Below are 19,979 nucleotides of genomic sequence, written 5' to 3' on the forward strand. Positions count from 1 at the left end.
TTCAGCACGTGGATGCCGTTTTTAAGATTGTAATGGGTGGGAGAAGCTCTGAAATTTTCTTTTTCTGTTCTGCATACAAGAAAATCACTGATAGTAAGAAGAAACGCTGATGAAAAGAAGTAGTTTTTTTTTCATGTACGAGAGAAAAATGGACATGTAAATGAAGCCTTCTACATGGTACGTATTTGGACAAGTTTCGCAGTTTTCTTCGTTTTCTCCTCTGAAATTTAAGGTTATAAAACCCCGATCTGCTGTAGTTAGATGTAATAAGTGGGTGGGGTGTGAAAAAAACAAAAATTGGGTAACAATTAGTAGGGATCACATTAAAGGGAATCTGTCACGCCTCTCTGACCTTTCTCGGCGCCTGCGCACTGCAGTACTTGGCTCTGCCCTCAACAGGGCAGACAAAGTACGCCTGCGCTGGAGCCGCGGCAAGAAGACAAAAAGAGGACGTCATCGTAAGAAGATGGGAGGCCCAGGACCGGACCACGACGCCCATCAGACCGACTGCAGCGGGACCGCACCTGGGTGAGTATAATCTAACCTCTTTTTCCTCATCTTTCAGGATACTTTGGGGGCTTATCTACAGCATTACAGAATGCTGTAGATAAGCCCCTGATGCCGGTAGCCGCAGCTCATCTTTGATTTTTGGGGGTGACAGGTTCCCTTTAATGCAAAGCAGAATGCTCACTCATTCAGCAAATACGGTAATATCACATGTAATCAACCTCAAACAGCTAAATAATAAAATATGAATACAAAACCATTAGTAGATAAAAGACCTTTAGATCAGCTCCTCCCAAGGCTCACATCGCACGGTGTTGGAGCCCAAAGCTTGCTGTACACACCGAGAAATGGGGGCTGGCTGTTTTTTCAGCCTCCATTAGGCTGGTCAGTATACTTTACTTTTTTAGTTGCAGTATAGTAAAGTTTGCCTATACAGAAACGGACAATATGAGTGGCACTGCTCTGATCCAGTCAGTTATTACTTTTGCACCTGGCATCCTCAGCCCGACCTCCTTGGCACTCTTGCGCTTACTAGACCTTGTGAAGTCATGACATACAAAAGTCAGCCACCAATTGTGGAAGTTCTCCCACTTAAAAAGATGAGAGAGGTCTGTAATTGATTTCATAGGTAGACCACAACTACAAGAGTCAAAATGAGAAAACAAAATCCAGAAAATCACCTTGTCTGCTTTGGTAAGATTTATTTTGCAAATTATGGTGGAAAATAAGTATTTGGTCATTAACAAAAGTTCATCTCACGATTAAGTCTTCACAAGGTTGCCACACACTGTTGGTGGTATGTTGGCCCATTCCTCTATGCAGATCTCCTATAGAGCAGTGATATTTTGGGCCTGTCGCTGGGCAACACAGACTTTCAACTCCCTCCAAAGGTTTTCTATGTGGTTGAGATCTGGAGACTGGCTAGGCCACTCCAGGACCTTCATATGCTTTTTACGAAGCCACTCCTTCATTGCCCTGGCGGTGTGCTTTGGATCATTGTCATGCTGAAAGACCCATCCATTTTCATCTTCAATGCCCTTGCTGATGGGAGGTTTGCACTCAAAATCTCACGATACATGGCCCTATTCATTCTTTCATGTACACGGATCAGTCGTCCTGGTCCCTTTGCACAGAAACCGCCCCAAAGCATGATGTTTCCACCACCATGCTTCACAGTAGGTATGGTGTCCTTTGGATGCAACTCCGCATTCTATCTGTCTCCTCCAAACATGACGAGTTTTGTTTCTACCAAACAGTTCTACTTTGCTTTCATCAGACCATAAGACATTCTCCCAATACTCTTCTGGATAATGCAAATGCTCTCTAACAAACATCAGACGGGTCTGGACATGTACTGACTTAAGCAGGGAGACAAGTTTGGACTGCAGGATCTGAGTCCCTGGCGGCGTAGTGTGTTACTGATGGTAGCCTTTGTGACGGTTGTCCCAGCTCTATGCAGTTCACTAGGTCCCACCGTTCTTGTGATCATTTTGACCGCACAGGCTTGACATCTTGCGTGGGGAGCCCCAGATCGAGGGAGATTTTCAGTGGTCTTGTATGTCTTCCATTTTCTTATTATTGCTCCCACAGTTGATTTCATCACACCAAGCTGCTTGCCTACAGGTGTCTGTTATACTGATAAGTTCAAACAGGTGCCATTACTACAGGTAATGAGTGGAAGACAGAGGAGCCTCTTAAAGAAGAAGAAGTTACAGGTCTGTGAGAGCCAGAAATCTTGCATGTTTTTAGGTGGCTAAATACTTATTTTCTACCATAATTTGCAAAATAATTCTTGCTAAATCAGACAAGGTGATTTTCTGGATTTGTTTTCTCTACCTATGATGTCAATTACAGGCCTCTCATCTTTTTAAGTGGGAGAACTTGCACAGTTTGACTAAATACTTTTTTACCCCACTGTAAGTTGCGGATTGACATCATGATGTTGCAAGGCCCAGTCAAAGGCGCCCAGGATGCCATGTACCAGAGTGAACATCGGCTGCAATGGAGGACAAGGTGCAGCGTGAATCAAAAACGTCCATCTCCAAGATCCTATCCCAATATGTAGTAAGTGTAATAATATTAGCAAATATCTCCAATTAGAAATGTAGTATAGGACTTTTGATAACTTATGTCGCCTACCCAATGTGCAGGCCATTGCAATAGCTTAGGTATTCATGGTTTCAACCACTAGCTGTCACTATACACTGGCATGAAAAAATTTGGGCAATTAAAATTTTGATATAGTTACCATGTGAAACCCGGGTCTGTTGTACACACATAGCGGACCTTCTGCCTGAGCTTACCTTTGGAGACTTTTCCTTTGCCTTTAGATTCTCTCAGCTTGGTATTCCTGTTAGCTAGCCCTTCCCCAGTGGGAGACTGACTGGAGGTTAGAATGGTTTCAGTGTTAGTCCTGTGGGCCGGGGAGGAGGAAGTGGAAATGGAAGGGTTTGACTCCAGGAGACTACCTAAACTTTCTGCCGCTTGGGACTTTTCAATCCTTTGATCTTCATCTTGAGAGCCGAGCTGGTCCTCTGAGTCATCTGTTTTCTCACAAGGGCTTACAGTTTCGGGTGGTAGGGTTTCCTCTACTTCATCCTCCTGTACGGTGTTATTAGGACACATTAGTAGGATACATTTCCTAAACTGGTTGAACTTTCAAAAGTTTAAAACTATTGCAGTATAAAACCAATCATGTCAAGATCAGAAAATGTTCAGATCTGGTGTCGGAGCTCAGATTTTCTGATGCAGTGGTTCCATATCCCTCATTTTTCATCACATTGCCACAAATGGAAATAATAAAAACCTAGCCACCACTTAAGGAACCATAGGGGTTCACATCTTACCAAATTATGATGGAGCCACTTGGGAGCCGTGTAGTGAGCATACAGTGTTCTCTCCCCAGGAGCGGCCATAGGTGGTCAGAATTTCATCATCTACAGGGCTTGTCCAGCCACGTAAAAAGTTGTTTCAATGCAAGTGAGTAAACTTACCAAGTTGATTGTGAGCGCCCACATGCTCTGTACACCACTCATGGCTCCAGACTGATGAGCAGCTTTTTTACGTGATCGGTGGAGGTCTCAGACCACCAGCACCGATCTGCTGCACATTAGGTAGTACCTATGGTATGCATCGGTGAAGAAGGCAATGTGTTTCATCGGATTCATCATAAATAGCCTACTAATAAACAGCCAATGCTATGCAACCAGAGGAGCCTAAAACGGCTATTAAACAGGCAGAGAAGACATCTTATTCTTAGAGTCTCACCTCCGAATGCAGTTTTAGTTCCTTGACAACTTTTTGTTCCTTTATTTTGTTCCTTGACGGTCGCTGGCGTTTCACTTGAAGAGCAAGCTGTGCTTTGGCTTTGTGGGCGCTGGTGTCCAAACGTTGGATGTCTCCCACACATGCATCAAAATCTAAAATAAAGTGACATTCACAGATTGTCAGGATGTCGCTGCATCTATTCAATAAGTCATCGACTCTTCACTAAAGGAAATGAAGAACGTTAAATTTCATGATGCTGCTCTAACAAGAGTATCTGTCTGCAGACTAAACGGTCTGGTCAAAGGCATCTCTAAGAGGAGGATGGCGTGTCGGGGGTCTCTTTCTGGTAGGATCCGACCCGGTGTACTCTGCCCCGTTATAGCGTACTGGTAAGCGCCGCTTTTTATTGCTACTCTGGGCTGTGGGATATTATATTACCCACGGGTTGACTTCTATAAATTATTTTAGGCTTATCTTTCCTGTCTATGTGATGTACGATGTATGGAGTGGCAGTGTAAACCGGTGGGTACTCACCATTCTTTTAACCGTCCTTTTGTACCTTATTATGTACTGATTTATCATGCACTGTGTATGTTTGTTACTTTAATAAAATTGACTATTTTTGCATTACCTCTACGCTCCGTTGGTACTCCTTTTCTGGACGTGTAATTTTTTGTATTAAAACTTTGAAATGACTCACATGCCCATTGTGATCTTATAGGGGATACAATGCGTAAAAAAGAAAATAAGGAATGAAAAAGCAGGTGGGGAAAAAAGGAATGCGTAAAATGACTGGTTAAACTCACATCTAGAAGCACTGAGTTTAGAAACCTTGGGCTGATTCTTGAAAAATATTGTGCCACTAGTCTGGCATAAAAAGCTTCGAAAAAAGTCACATAATGTTGGCACAAGTGGCAGCCGTTCTAAAATTATGCAACATTTGGCGCACTCACAACATTTTCACCCAGATCTTATAAAGTAAGCAGAGCAGGATCGGGACGGAGCATGGCGACCATCTAGAGTTGGATTTGTGGCGTGGTGCACCCCAAGGTGCATGCTGCTCCCAATTCTCGAAAGGGCTTTCACCTCTTCATGACTCAAGAGCGTCTGATTCCAGTACAACAACGCCATTCTAGATGAATTGGGCCCTTTAAATTTAGGGCGACGCTACGCTGCTTGATAAATTCATAGAAATTCAATGTTTCACTATTGAAAATCCAATTAAGTTTATTTTTTTATTTATTTATTTTTACAATTACCCGATATGGAAGACTCCAGGAGGGTAGAGGCATCTGATCCAGGCACCTCGGCAGGAGCCGTCTCAGTTTGAAGCGTGGATTCCTCATTTTTATGTTCATCGTTCGGGATCTCCTGAAGCTTTTGTTCATATGCACAGAGTTTATTCTCAAGACCTGTAATCTAAAAATGGAAGCAGATGTTATTTTACATAGATGCTATAGACCCGATTCACATACATATACAGGTATGTGAAAAAGTGTTTGCCCTCTTCCTGGTCTTCTATTCTTTTGCATGTTTGTCACACTTAAATGTTTCAGATCATCAAACAAATTTAGATATTAGACAAAAGATAACACAAGTAACACAAAATGCAGTTTTTAAATGAAGGTTCTTATTAAAGGGAATCTGTCAGCACATTTTAGGCTTATCAGCTAAAAATATCATTGGATTGGGGGTCAGCTATGCATTTCCCAACTACTTTGGAAACCCCCTGACTCCCCATGTATCACCCAAAAATACCTTTTTTATTTCACCCGCGCGATGTTAATGAGTTGGGTCCGGACCGATTGGCGTTGTCTTTGGTCCTTCACTCAACCCCTCCTTGGCTGCTGTACGCAATATTTCTCGCAAATTTTGTAGTTCGCAGCCATATTTCACACGTGCACATTGCAATGTTCTCTCGCGCATGCGCAGTATGCTTTGCCCAACTGTGGGCATAGCGGGAAATAAGTAGGGCACATGCGCACTACTACTCTCCAGCTTTGCCCGCAGTTGGGCAAAGCATACTGCGCATGCGTGAGAGAACATTGTAATGCGGGATCAGTGACCTGTCAGCAGTCTGCATTATGAATACCTAATCAGAGCACCGCATGAAAACCCCCACAGGCCGCCCCGAAATACGAGCAGATCATTAACTCAAAACTGAAAATAAAAATTAAACAACCACAAGACGGATTTCATCACCAGGTATCACTGTAATCAGTATAACGGCGCTGACCTGACACTGTCTGTAGGTTACTGTGCACCATCCTGCTGACAGGTTCACTTTTAAATAGGACCTGCCTGACAAAGTGGAGTAGACCAAAAGGTCCTCAAAAGCTAGACATCATGCCGCAATCCAAAGAAATTCTGGAACAAATAAGAAACAAAGAAATTGAGATCTATGAGCCTGGAAAATGTTACAAATCCATTTCCAGCGAACCACAGTGAGAGACCGTATCCATAAATTGCGAAAACATGGAACAGGGGTGAACCTTCCTGGGAGTGGCCAGCTGACTAAAATTACCCTAAGGGCGAAGTGACGACTCATCCAAGAGGTCACAAAAGACTCCACAACCACATCCAAAGACCTGCAGGCCTCACTTGCCACCTCAGTTTAGGTCAGTGTTCATGACTGCAGCATAAGAAAGACTAGGAAAAAATGGCTCGCATGGGAGAGTTCAAAGATGAAAACCACTGCTGAGCAATAAGAACATAAAGGCTTGTATCAGTTTTACCAGAATACATCTTGACTTTTGGGAGAATACTCTATGGACTGACAAGACAAAAGTGGAACTTTATGGAAGGTGTATGTCCCATTACATCTGGTGTGGAAGTAACACTGCATTTCAGAAAAGGAACATCATACCAACAGTAAAATATGGTAGTGGTAGTGTGATTGTCTGGGGCTGTTTTGCTGCTTCAGGACCTGGAAGACTTGCTGTAGTAAATGGAACCATAAATTCTGCTGTCTGCCAAAAAATCCTGAAGGAGAATGTCTGGCCATCAGTTTGTGACCTCAAGCTCAAGTCCACTTGGGTTATGCAGAAGGACAATGATCCAAAACACACCAGCAAGTCCACCTCTGAATGGCATAAGAAAAACAAAATTAAGACTTTGGATTGGCCTAGTCAAAGTCCTGACCTTCATCTGATGGAGATGCTGTGGCATGACCGTAAAAAGGCAGTTCATGTTCGGAAACCCTCCAATGTGGCTGAATTACAACAATTCTGCAAAGATGAGTGGGCCAAAATACTCAAGAGCATTGTAAAAGACTCACTGCCAGATATCGCAAACGCTTGATTGCAGTTGTTGCTGCTAAGGGCAGCCCAATCAGTTATTAGGTTTAGGGGATAATCACTTTCACACAGGACCCTGTAGGTGTGGATTTCTTTTTCCCTTAATCATAAAGACCTTAATGTAAAAACTGCATTTTGTCTTAATTTGTGTTATCTTTGTCTAATATTTACATTTGTTTGCGGATCTGAAACATTTAAGTGTGACAAACGTGCAAAAGAATAGGAAATCTATGTGTGTGTGTGCGTCTACATAGGAATGATGTATACTCATGAGAACATTCCTCAGCATCTTATAAAACACGACATTCTGTCAGACACTTTAATAACTCCACAAATTCATTCTTACCCATTAGATCATTAGATTAGTATTTTAAGACCGCCGGCAACGATTTGAGAGTTTTTAAATCTGTTTGGGAAGTATCATAATCATCTTGGGAAGAAGTTTAAGTTTAACATTTGCCGCCTACACAACTGCTGTACACGGCCAATTCTGAAATCTTAAACACATTTTCGAACATGGCACAGCAAAATAGAATGATAGTTTGCTCCTAACAAAGTGTAGCATTATTCATTCTTTCCTGCACCGCACACATTTCTTTACTTTCCATGATCTAACTCAAAATCCAATATTGTTATTTTTTGGGGTATAAAAGTATTGTAGGAGTGATACTTTTATTGGCTAATCCTGATGAAGGAGACCATGTGCTCCAAAAGCATGCAAATATAAAATATTTCTGGTTAGCAGTTAAAGGGATCGCCCCTAGAATAATTTTATCTTGTTTTTTTTTTGGCATACATTTTTTTTTTTTCATGTAAAAAATATTGGTGTCCGACGCAGCTCGCTCAATGCAAAACAATAGGAAATAAAAACTTTTTTTTCCATAATAGGAGGAATATGAAACATTTTTAATATGTTCACCCATAAAAAAGCAGCAGGCACAGGAGGTAAAATGTGCAGTTACTTGCAGCTCATTTAAAGAATCACATTTTGATATTGCATAAATGTATCTAAAATGAGAAATTAAGCAATTTCGTAATAGGTTAAAATAAAAAAATAAATTCCTACTATTTTGTTACTTTTGTTCCCCATCAGCCCTTATGTCAACTTTTAATAAGCATGTTTCTTATAATAACATTTTTTTTTTTTTTTTTTTTTTTTTAGCAGAATAGCACTGCTTTCTTTCCCCCTGATACAAAGCTCCAAATACTCTGATTGCAAATAGTATTAAAGGGGTTGTTTACCTTTTGGGACTTTATTTTTTATTTTTACTTAAATACATGTATTTGAGGGCTTAAAAAAAAATAATAATAATTTGGAATCTGACTTCATTAAAAATTGTACACAGTTTTTCTTTTTTACAGGCACATTCAAATTTGATGTTATCTGTGGACATAAAGAAGCTAAGGCTACTTTCACACTAGCGTCGGAATCTCCCCGTCGCAATGCGTCGGGCAGAGATTCCGACGCTAGCATTTAACGCACTGCACAACGGAGGCAGCGGATGCATTTCTCCGGCGCATCCGCTGCCCCATTGTGAGGTGCGGGGAGGTGGGGACGGAGTTCCGGCCGCGCATGCGCGGTCGGAAAAAGCGGTCCGTCAGGAGCAAAAACCGTTACATGTAGTGTTTTTTTTCTCCCGACGGTACGCAAAAGCACGACGCATCCGTTGCACGACGGATGCGACGTGTGGCAATCCGTCGCAATGCGTCGTCAATACAAGTCTATGGGGAAAAAACGCATCCTGCAAGCACTTTTGCAGGATGCGTTTTTTCTGCAAAACGACGCATTGTGACGGATTGCAGAAAACGCTTGTGTGAAAGTAGCCTAAGAAGAGCTTAAAAAGAGACAGATCAAAGAGTTATAAATTCACCCATTGGGCCGTCGGAATGAGTTCACCGACAGATACTCATTCTGCAGCCAGCAATAGTCAGTGCCACAAAGAGGCTATAGAAGGAATAAAAATGCATGATTTATAACGAAACACATTTGCAAAAATGTTTTTGCCCCAATTAAATGCATTTAAACGGTGTCTTGTCAGTAGGATCTACTATCCTAAGCAGTCCGTACAGGCATGAAGGTAATAGAAAGGGATAAAATGATCCCTTGACATTTGCTATACGATGTTTTACTCTAAAGAAATCCACATTTTTCATAATATGTAAATGAGCTGTTAAGATCTATGGGCCGGACATAGATCTCCCCGAGAATCTGCCTCCAGACCTTACATTACATGACAAGTAGCTTTACCATTGTGAGACATGTAACGGCTAAGCTGACAGTCTGCTCTCCTGAACTCACACTAGTAATGCCTTCTTTCATTTAAAATAATCTCTGGAGGCAGATTCTCAGTGAGATCTATATCTGGCCCATAGATCTTAAACAGCTCATTAACATATTAAGAACAATGTGAATTTTTCGGAAATAAGACGTCGGATCGCAAATGTCAACGTATCATTTTATTCAGTTTCCTGAAGGTTAACCCCACTACAGATTCCTTTTTAAGAAAAAAATATATTTTTTTAAATTAACAAGCATAGAAAGTATAAAATTATAAGGTTGGATATTAACTTTAGGAAGCTCGTATTCAGCTACAATAAGTATACGTGTTATACCCGTGCATGTAGAAGATCCATTTGTTCATTATGTTTTCTGTCCTTTTGCTTTAAAAGCTCCTTCTGTTCCAGCTCTTTCTTCTCAAATTCTATTTCCCTATAGATAAAAGGAAATAATGGTAGTTTCCAGTTACAAGGGAACCATAAAGCAGACAGATTATAAGTTGAGAGCAAAAGAGAGGGGGATCAAGCAAAAGAGGGGTGGGGATCAAGCAAAAGAGGGGGGGGGGGGAAGCAAAAGAGGGGGGGGATCAAGCAAAAGAGGGGTGGGGATCAAGCAAAAGAGGGGTGGGGATCAAGCAAAAGAGGGGGGGATCAAGCAAAAGAGGGGGGGGATCAAGCAAAAGAGGGGGGGATCAAGCAAAAGAGGGGGGGATCAAGCAAAAGAGGGGGTGATCAAGCAATAGAGGGGGTGATCAAGCAAAAGAGGGGGTGATCAAGCAAAAGAGGGGGGATCAAGCAAAAAAGAGGGGGGATCAAGCAAAAGAGGGGGGATCAAGCAAAAGAGGGGGGATCAAGCAAAAGAGGGGGGATCAAGCAAAAGAGGGGGGATCAAGCAAAAGAGGGGGATCAAGCAAAAGAGGGGGATCAAGCAAAAGAGGGGGATCAAGCAAAAGAGAGGAATCAAGCAAAAGAGAGGGATCAAGCAAAAGAGGGGGGATCAAGCAAAAGAGGGGGGATCAAGCAAAAGAGGGGGGATCAAGCAAAAGAGGGGGGATCAAGCAAAAGAGGGGGGATCAAGCAAAAGAGGGGGGATCAAGCAAAAGAGGGGGGATCAAGCAAAAGAGGGGGGATCAAGCAAAAGAGGGGGGATCAAGCAAAAGAGGGGGATCAAGCAAAAGAGGGGGATCAAGCAAAAGAGGGGAATCAAGCAAAAGAGAGGAATCAAGCAAAAGAGAGGAATCAAGCAAAAGAGAAAGATCAAGCAAAAGAGAAAGATCAAGCAAAAGAGAAAGATCAAGCAAAAGAGAGGGAGCAAGCAAAAGAGAGGGAGCAAGCAAAAGAGAGGGAGCAAGCAAAAGAGAGGAATCAAGCAAAAGAGAGGAATCAAGCAAAAGAGAGGGAGCAAGAGAGAGATTTGGGTTCATGTTAAAGTCTGGGTAATGCTTTGGTACCCAAATCGAACTCTGGACACAAAAAGAGTGACGGGTCCACTCTTATTTATGAAATTATAGAAAAAGAAAAAAGAAAAAAAAAAGGGAGGAACACAACCTACTTTATCTGGTAATCCTTCAGTAATTTCTTGGCCTTGGTGTATTTCTTCTCCAGGGTATCATACTGTTCCTGGGTTTCTTTCAGATGTTCATTTACTGTCTTACACAGCGCCTGAGCCTCCAACCAATAAGTTTCCAGCTTCTTAATTTTTTCCTTGTTTTCTTCAACAGACTGTTGGTACTTTATTCGGTTTGTTTCCCAGTCCAGCTTCTCATTTTCTGCAGCTTTGATCTTTAACAGAATAGATATTAATTTTGATATGTTACTTTTAGTATTAAAATCAGGTAGTTTTTTTTTTTTTTTTAAAAGAAAGAATAGAAAAAAAATATTGCGCTTGTGCTCAGTGATATGTAGCGATTGATGGCTCTTGCTATAAGGCTTGGTTCACACACAGTTTCTAGAGGAAGATTTTAGAGGAAATAAGTTGAATTTCTTGAAGTAGGCTCCACTTTAAAAATCTGACTGATTTTTCCGCCTCCAAAAAACTCAATGAGAAAGTAGCCCAAGAAAAGATGAATGTGCAGGGAATGATAAGAAAAGTCACATCGGCCCATGCCCACAAACATGGTGGATGGAAATCAGACCCGGGTGTTTAGTGAGTTGCCTGCTGTGGACGTGGTACTCTTGTGGTGGCTAGTGGACTCCAATCACTTGTATTGCACTGTGATGCAGCAGGGACACAGGGTTCTTTGGCTGCGTGACCTGTAACACAGCCTAAATTGCCATGTAGCCCTAGCCCAAAAGTAGCGCTCCAGCAAAAATATTTTTATGACATATTACCAATGTAATCTGTCAGCAGATTTTGATGGAATCCCGTAGCTGCATGATGCAGGGGCAGAAACCCAGATTCTAGCCATGTGTCACTTACTGGACTGATTGGTCCAGTTTTGACAAGATCCTGTTTTCTCTGCTGTAGATGTAGCATTGCGCAAAATACGGAGCTTTGTCTAACCCCTGCCTACACCACTGATTGGCAGCTTCCTTTGCATACTATCAGCAAGCTGCCAAACAGAGGGGGAGGGGGGCGTGGTTGGACCAGCAGGCATGTGACACCTAGTCCTGTACTGATAATCTCCTACTGATAAAACACGGTTTGTATTTAAACACAGCCTAATAAGTGACACATCCCTGGAATAAGAGATTCTGACCCTGAAATCAGGTGTCGTGTAGATAGGATGTCAGTTTCTGACTTCTTGTGAACTACAGAATGACAAATTATGAAATCCCCCCTCCCCCACTCATCCCAGCTCTGCTTCCTTTTCTAATTAGGGTGAACTATAACAGAGGTGAGGAAGGAGCCAAGATGTCACACAGCTCATATATGGTGCTCCAAATAAGCAGACATAGCCGCAGTGCTATGCTATTGCTCAATAATAGCCAATATGTGGATCAAATGCGGGGAAAAAAGTAATATGGTTAACTTTTTGTTCTTTTTTAAAGGAAAGTGTGGTGCAAGGACAAAGTAGACTGGGAAGTCAAATGGCCAGTATAATACACCGGCCATCAGACAGTCACCACAGTGAACACTCAGGCTTCCCATTTCTGCTCCACTCTTATATAAGCGTTATACACCGGTAACACATCCCAATAAAATATAGATATCTTAAAAGCAAGAAGTGACAAGAAAATCAGAGCAGATCTGTGACGTTTGCATGAATGCCTGCTAAAACCCAGCACTGCGGACTCACCCGGTCTTTCAGCTGGTTGACTTCAGCAGTAGTGACAGCGTGCTTTAGCTGAAGCTAAGTAGAAGGGGGGGAAAAAAAAGAAAAAAAAACGACATCCTAGTTAGTAAAACACAAAATACTACCTACCGATGCGATAAAACCTCTAGTGTAAAGGTCACACTCAGATGGCGAATTGATTGATATTTTATGTGTGAATTCTGCACCAAAAACCGAAAGAATATTTTAGTACAATGATCGTGAATGAGCTTGTGAAATCCAAACAAATATTTAAAAGCCTTAAAAGGGGTTGTCCGGCCTTGGGATACAAGTCTGCAGTCAGCGCAGAGAGCGGGCGGTTATATGACCACAAGTATGTGACTGGCTTACTCCCGGCCACAATCAGACTAGTCTGTGTCCAGCCTCACTCAATACACTTGCAATGGGCGAGGTCGTGCACGTCTAGTCAGCATGTCACTGCATGCATGCAAATCCCATACTTGTGGTTATGCGCCCGTTGCCGGCACTGGAGAATCCTCACAGTGTGCGTGCTGCGAGGATTCTCAAGTTTGCAGTCAGGTAGATTGACTGCAGACTTGTAGCCTAAGGCCGGACAACCCCTTTAAGACCATAAGGTTAAAAAAAAAAGTGATTTTCTTTTCTCTCAGATTTATGGCATTATTAAAGGATATGCAATAAATGTATGATACATTCAGGTCTCCCCCCGCCTACTTGGTAATTTTTAGAACTGTAGAGAAATCCACGCATGAGTGGTGACCTCTCCACTGACAACAGTGCACGGCAGGCCCCGTCCTCAAGATGCCTGGGTGGTTTTGGTAGCGGGACGCCCATATGTCACACATTTATGGCATTTATTCTATGGCAAGATTCCTTTATGGGATTGTACACAGGACTCATGGGAGTAATAAAGTATCTGCTCAGTGTTGGAGAACTTCTTGCAATCAATAATGAAAATGGATGCTATGTTATCTGTGAGCAAAGACCACCACATTGTTGCATCACATTGGAATAGCTTATATCTATGGGATACATTAGGAATCTATTCCTTACACATCCTACTGTTCTGCAATGTTGTTTACAATTTAAGGAAATTACATAAAATGCACCCAGGTCCCATAACCTTATTGCCATATGTAACATACAAATACTGGGTGAGGTAGGGCTATCACATCAGCAGCACTCTACCTCTTTAAATTTGAGTGCCAGCTGAGAGGCGTCCATATCTGAAGGAAAACTTATATCGTCACTTTCTGACAACTCAAACACTTCCACAGAATTTCCATGTAGATGTGACTCTAGATTATCCTCATCATCCTCGTCGAAATCTTCTTCCTGACAAAAAAAAAAAAAAATTCCACAGGTTTGCCAAGAATTCTACATTTGTAAACTTACAAATGGATTAAAACAGATGTCCTGCACATGTAAAAACCATCAGAAGAATACAGGACTACAATACTAAGGGCCACAGGGTACAGAATTAAGTTATTTTATTCTTATTTCCAAATGCACGTAAATCACCTTACAGTGGATCTGTCACCAGAACATAGGGTGTTGGATAGAGATAGAGATATAGATTATATATATATATATATATATATATATATATATATATATATATATATATACACACACACACACATACATACATACATATATATACATATATAATAAGACACCAGAAGTAAATTTATAGGACTATCCACACAGTGTTCGATTTGCTGCTTTGGGTGAATAAACAGCAGTCATCTGCTACTAACCAGCACTGAGGTTCCCTCGTGAATACATTGAACTCATAACTGAGTGTCCAGTATTTTCTACAATTGTTAATATTAGCCAAAAGATACAGTGACGCCAGCCTTACATCACCAAGCACAATGCAGAGCGTCGGAGGGAGTGGTGTAAAGCAGCCACCACTGGACTCTGGAGCAGTGTAAACGTGTTAAGTGCAGTGACGGATCACACTTCTTGACCTGACATCTGATGGACGAGTCTGGGTTTGGTGAATGCAACGAGAGTGTTACCTGCCTGCAGTAAGCCCACTGTACAGTTTGGTGTACTAGAAATATTATTGGGAGGTTTTTTTTTCCTAGGAGTCGGCCATGGCTCCTTAGTTCACGTGAAGTGAAATGTTTCAGCACAAGAAATTTTGCATACCTCCCAACTTTTGAAGCTGGGAAAGAGGGGCAAAGTTTGCGGCGCGCAACGCGGCAAATTTTAGGCCACGCCTCTGGTCACACCCATTTTCACATCCCAACCACACCCATTTAGCACTGCTGATCACACTGTTCATAAAGAATAATTATAAACAAAAAAATATGGCCACACAGTGCTCCATATTGTATAATTGCCACACATGATACTCAATACTGTATAATGACCGCACATGATGCTCCATACTGTATAATGACCGCACATGATGCTCCATACTGTATAATGACCGCACATGATGCTCCATACTGTATAATGGCCCCACATGATGCTCCATACTGTATAATGGCCCCACATGATGCTCCATACTGTATAATCACCACACATGATGCTCCATACTGTATAATCACCACACATGATGCTCCAGACTGTATAATGGCCCCACATGATGCTCCATACTGTATAATCACCACACATGATGCTCCATACTGTATAATGACCGCACATGATGCTCCATACTGTATAATGACCACACATGATGCTCCATACTGTATAATGACCGCACATGATGCTCCATAATATATAATAGCCACACATGATGCTCCAGACTGTATAATGACCGCACATGATGCTCCATACTGTATAATGACCGCACATGATGCTCCATACTGTATAATGACTGCACATGATGCTCCATACTGTATAATGACTGCACATGATGCTCCATACTGTATAACGACTGCACATGATGCTCCATACTGTATAATGACCGCACATGATGCTCCATAATATATAATAGCCACACATGATGCTCCAGACTGTATAATGACCGCACATGATGCTCCATACTGTATAATGACTGCACATGATGCTCCATATTGTATATTGGCAGCACATGATACTTCGTACCGTATAATGGCCACACATAGCTACTCCTACACACGCGGCTGCGCTCTGTAAACTTTGCACACACGGCTCCGCTCCGTACACACGGTTCCACTCCATACATCTCATACACACACGGCTCCGCTCTGTACACCTCGTACACATTCAGCTCCGCTCCATACACCTCATACACACATGGCTCCTCTCCATACATCTCGTACACACGGCACTACTCCGTACACCTCGTACACACACCGCTCCATACACATTGCACACGCTGCTCCGCTCCGTATACCTTGCACACACACGGCTCCGCTGCGTACACCTCATACACATACGGCTCCTCTCCATACATCTCGTACACACACGGCACTACTCCGTACACCTCGTACACACGTGGCTCCGCTCCGTACACCTCGTACACACGCGGCTCCGCTCCATACACCTTTCACACTCTGCTCTGATCCGCACACCTCTTACACACACGACTCCACTCCGTACACCTGTCACATGCTGCTCCGCTCCATACACCTCGTACACAGGCGGCTGTGCTCCGTACACACGGCTCCATACACCTCTTACACACGACTCCGCTCCGTACACCTTTCACATGCTGATCCGCTCCGTACACACGGCTCCGTACACCTCTTACACACGACTCCGCTCCGTACACCTTTCACATGCTGCTCCGCTCCGTACACACGGCTCCGTACACCTCTTACACACGACTCCGCTCCGTACACCTTTCACATGCTGCTCTGCTCCATACACACGCGGCTGTGCTCCGTACACCTCGTACACACGGCTCCGTACACCTTTCACATGCTGCTCCGCTCACCTCGTACACACGCGGCTGTGCTCCGTACACCTCTTACACACGACTCCACTCCGTACACCTTTCACATGATGCTCCGCTCCGTACACCTTGTACACACGCGGCTGTGCTCCGTACACCTCGTACACACGACTCCGCTCCGTACACCTCGTACACACGACTCCGCTCCGCACACCTCGTACACACGGCTGCATACACCTCTTACACACGACTCCGCTCCGTACACCTTTCACATGCTGCTCCATACACCTCGTACACACGCGGCTACACTCCGTACACCTCATACACATGGTTCCGTACACCTCTTACACACATGGCTCTGCTCCGTACACCTTTCACATGCTGCTTAGCTCCGTACACCTCGTACACACGCGGCTACGCTCCGTACACCTCATACACATGGTTCCGTACACCTCTTACACACATGGCTCTGCTCCGTACACCTTTCACATGCTGCTTCGCTCCGTACACCTCGTACACAAGCGGCTGTGCTCCGTACACCTCGTACACACGCGGCTGCGCTCCGTACACCTCATGCACACGGCTCCGTACACCTCTTACACACACGGCTCCGCTCCGTACACATCGTACACACACAACTCCGCTCCATACACCTTTCACTCACTGCTCTGATCCATACACCTCGTACACACACGGCTCTGCTACATCCACAGTGTAAACACCTCCTGACCTCACACCACACACATACACTTACCCTCCTCCGGCGCCCATGGCAACCAGCAGAGTCCTGTACAAGGATGTCCTCCCAATCATGTGACTCCTGACTCCTCCCATCCTGTGACTTCATGACAGGTCCTGTGCGCACAGAGCAGCCATCATGTGGTTTGCTGCTGTGCGGGCCGGGTGCAGGGACTCTGAGCTCTCAGCTGACCGGGTAACATCACATACCTCCCAACCAGTGCGGGACAATTAATGTCCCGCCCGGGATCACGGGGCTGACTGTCAAAATCAGGACAGTCCCGCTGGATCCAGGACGGTTGGGAGGTATGATTTCGGCCTACTGATGTTTACAGGTTTCTGGGCACAAAGCAAATTTTCTGTTCTGTATGACTCTCCCCAATGTATAAAGCAAGGTCCATAAAGGCATTGTTGGGTGAATTTGGAATGGAAGAACATGACTGGGCAAAAAGCTCGGGCCTCAATCAAATTGAACCATTGGGGATGAACTGGAACAGAAAACTGTGAGCCTGGCCACTCCACCAACATCAGTGTGACCTCACAAATGCTCTTCTGGATGAAGGGGCAAAAATTCCCAAAGACACCTTCAAAATCTGTTAGGAAACTTAGTCAGAAGAGTGGAAGCCGTTATAGCTGCAAGAGGAGCCACTCCATATTAACATTACATTTACAGATGTAAAATGGAGGTCACAGAAGCTCCTGTAGGTCTAATGTTGACGTTCCCCCACTACTTTTGACCATAAAATGCACCATGAGAGGGGGTCACAATGTCCGCCGTTACCTGCCCGGTGCTGCCCTCCGAGTACTGCTGGTCATACATCTGCTGCTGACATCTCTCCTGCTCCAGAGTCTCGCTGATGAGGCGAGCCACTTCACTCTGCGCCCCTGGTTTCTCTCTCCCAATGAGGAACCTAAAATTAAAAAATAGACAATGAAAAAACATAAAACACTTGTTTTCTTGTAGAATCAAAAAAAAAAAAAAAATACTGATAGGTACAGGTCTTTAAAAATAAAATAAAAAAGTGTCGCCTCGCCAGAGCCACCTTGTCCTTACTTCCTTAGATGGCCTTCATGAATCAGAGTGGGGAACCCCTGGAAGAGTGGCTTCACGTTCTAGCAAAACTGGACAGGACCGAGTATCAGCAGTGTGAGCAGACGACTGCCGCTTCTTCAAGAAGTATAGGAAAAGGAGAAAGTGGAGGAGGACGCTCACATAATCCACAGAGGCTCAGTGGTTAGCACGGCAGCGCCTGGGTCCTGGGTTCAAATCCCACCAAGGACCAATATCTGCATGGAGTCTGTATGGGTTTCCTCAGGTTCTCCGGTTTCTTCCATAGACATACTGATTGGGACTCACAATCTAGATTCCCTATGGGGACAGTGATGATAATGTCTGTAAAGCGCCAAGATGAGGCGGATTTTCTGTGAAATTGCTATGGAATTATATGGAAAGGAAGAAATCCGCGGCAATTCTGCCTTTGATCACACGTAAAACATGTTGATTTTTCAGCGGATCACCCTGTGCTGTGAGTGTAAGTCTTATGTAAGGGGCTTGTGTGTGAATGTGTATTGTATTAGTTAGGAGATCGGGTCCCGATCTGTGATATTTGGGAATAAACATTTTCACCCATTTCTAGGGTACTTTCACACTGCGTTCAGGCACCTGTTCAGTTGCCCATCGGGGCTTACGTCAGATTCCCCCGCAAAATGGCATTTGGCCGTAAGCACTGGCGGGGCCATAGACTATAATGTATAACGTACGCCATGGCATGCATCATTTTCGGGTGTATACGCCTACTGAAGGCGGACACACAGGCACAGTCCTGTAGGTGTACACGGCCCAAAAAAGTGCAAGGCAGTGCACACCGTCACCATTACAGCCTATGGCACCGTCAGTGCATGCATCCGGACCCCGTCTAGCGGGGGATTTTGGCTATATGCCCCGACAGGGACACAGAACCCCATGTGAAAGCACCCTTAATCAGAATCCAGTGCAGCGGTGCTTAGGGGGCGCTGTAACCCTTTCTGACCCTGGGCAATCACTTCTCTTCATTATGGCCTCCAGAAATAAACAGCAAAAAAAAAAAAAACCGCTAATGACAGTAAAGCAGGACGTGAAGACCACAAACAGCAGTCAGTCTATGCAAAATTGCTTAAAAGGGGTGGTCAGTCTTTACGATACATCTTTTGCATATATGAGGGGCTAAAAATCATTTTTTGTAATTGGATTTTCACCATTTGGCTTTTACAGGCTCTTTGCTTCCCTTCACATTTAACTGTGGTCATAAATCAGCTTGGAGGAGCTCATAAGACAGATAAACAGAGTTACTATCTCTCCATCAGACAGAACTCACTGACTGATCCGCAGTCAACTCCTGCAGCCAGCAATAGGCTGTACAACACAGAAGTTGTAGTAAAAGGCAAACAGTGACAATTTTTTAATGAAACAGTAGAAAAAAATATTTTTTAAGCCCCAAATACATGTATTTAAGTAAAAATAAAACTTTATTAAAAGGAGTTGATTTTTTTTTCACAAATTGATATTGGTTGTTGCACGTAAATTAGCTTATCAGTAACTAAAGCTTATTTGTCTTTTTGATGCCTTGTCAAAAAATGGTTACCCTCCTGAATTAGTGAGTGCAGTAAGTGATGGACAATATGAGTATTCCAGAGTCTTCCCAGGTTCCACACCGCGGACACACTGCCTAATAATTGACTGCTACAAAGTGCTTCTCGCAAACTAAGCCGCTCAAGACAGATTTCCGAAATTATACTGTCACTTTTAGAAAAGAGGATCAGGCACCATTTGTGCCGACTGGACACAACGAC

The 19,979-nt window shown here is 43.5% G+C and overlaps 1 protein-coding gene across 3 annotated transcripts in view; it reads right to left on the reverse strand.

Moving 5' to 3' along the window:
- Positions 1–19,979, reverse strand: part of LOC138644588 (neurabin-2-like) — a 96,972-nt gene that overhangs the window by 32,343 nt on the left and 44,650 nt on the right. For all 3 annotated transcript variants that reach the window (XM_069733149.1, XM_069733150.1, XM_069733151.1), the window contains exons 6-13: positions 17,932–18,061; positions 13,769–13,915; positions 12,587–12,640; positions 10,900–11,129; positions 9,684–9,780; positions 5,034–5,193; positions 3,775–3,926; positions 2,811–3,108 (exon numbers count right to left, since the gene is read on the reverse strand). In XM_069733149.1, the coding sequence (XP_069589250.1) occupies positions 2,811–3,108; positions 3,775–3,926; positions 5,034–5,193; positions 9,684–9,780; positions 10,900–11,129; positions 12,587–12,640; positions 13,769–13,915; positions 17,932–18,061 (1,268 nt within the window). The remainder of the gene's footprint in view (positions 1–2,810; positions 3,109–3,774; positions 3,927–5,033; positions 5,194–9,683; positions 9,781–10,899; positions 11,130–12,586; positions 12,641–13,768; positions 13,916–17,931; positions 18,062–19,979) is intronic.

The sequence above is a fragment of the Ranitomeya imitator genome, chromosome 7 (genome assembly GCF_032444005.1).
Source record: "Ranitomeya imitator isolate aRanImi1 chromosome 7, aRanImi1.pri, whole genome shotgun sequence".
Classification (NCBI taxonomy): domain Eukaryota; kingdom Metazoa; phylum Chordata; class Amphibia; order Anura; family Dendrobatidae; genus Ranitomeya; species Ranitomeya imitator.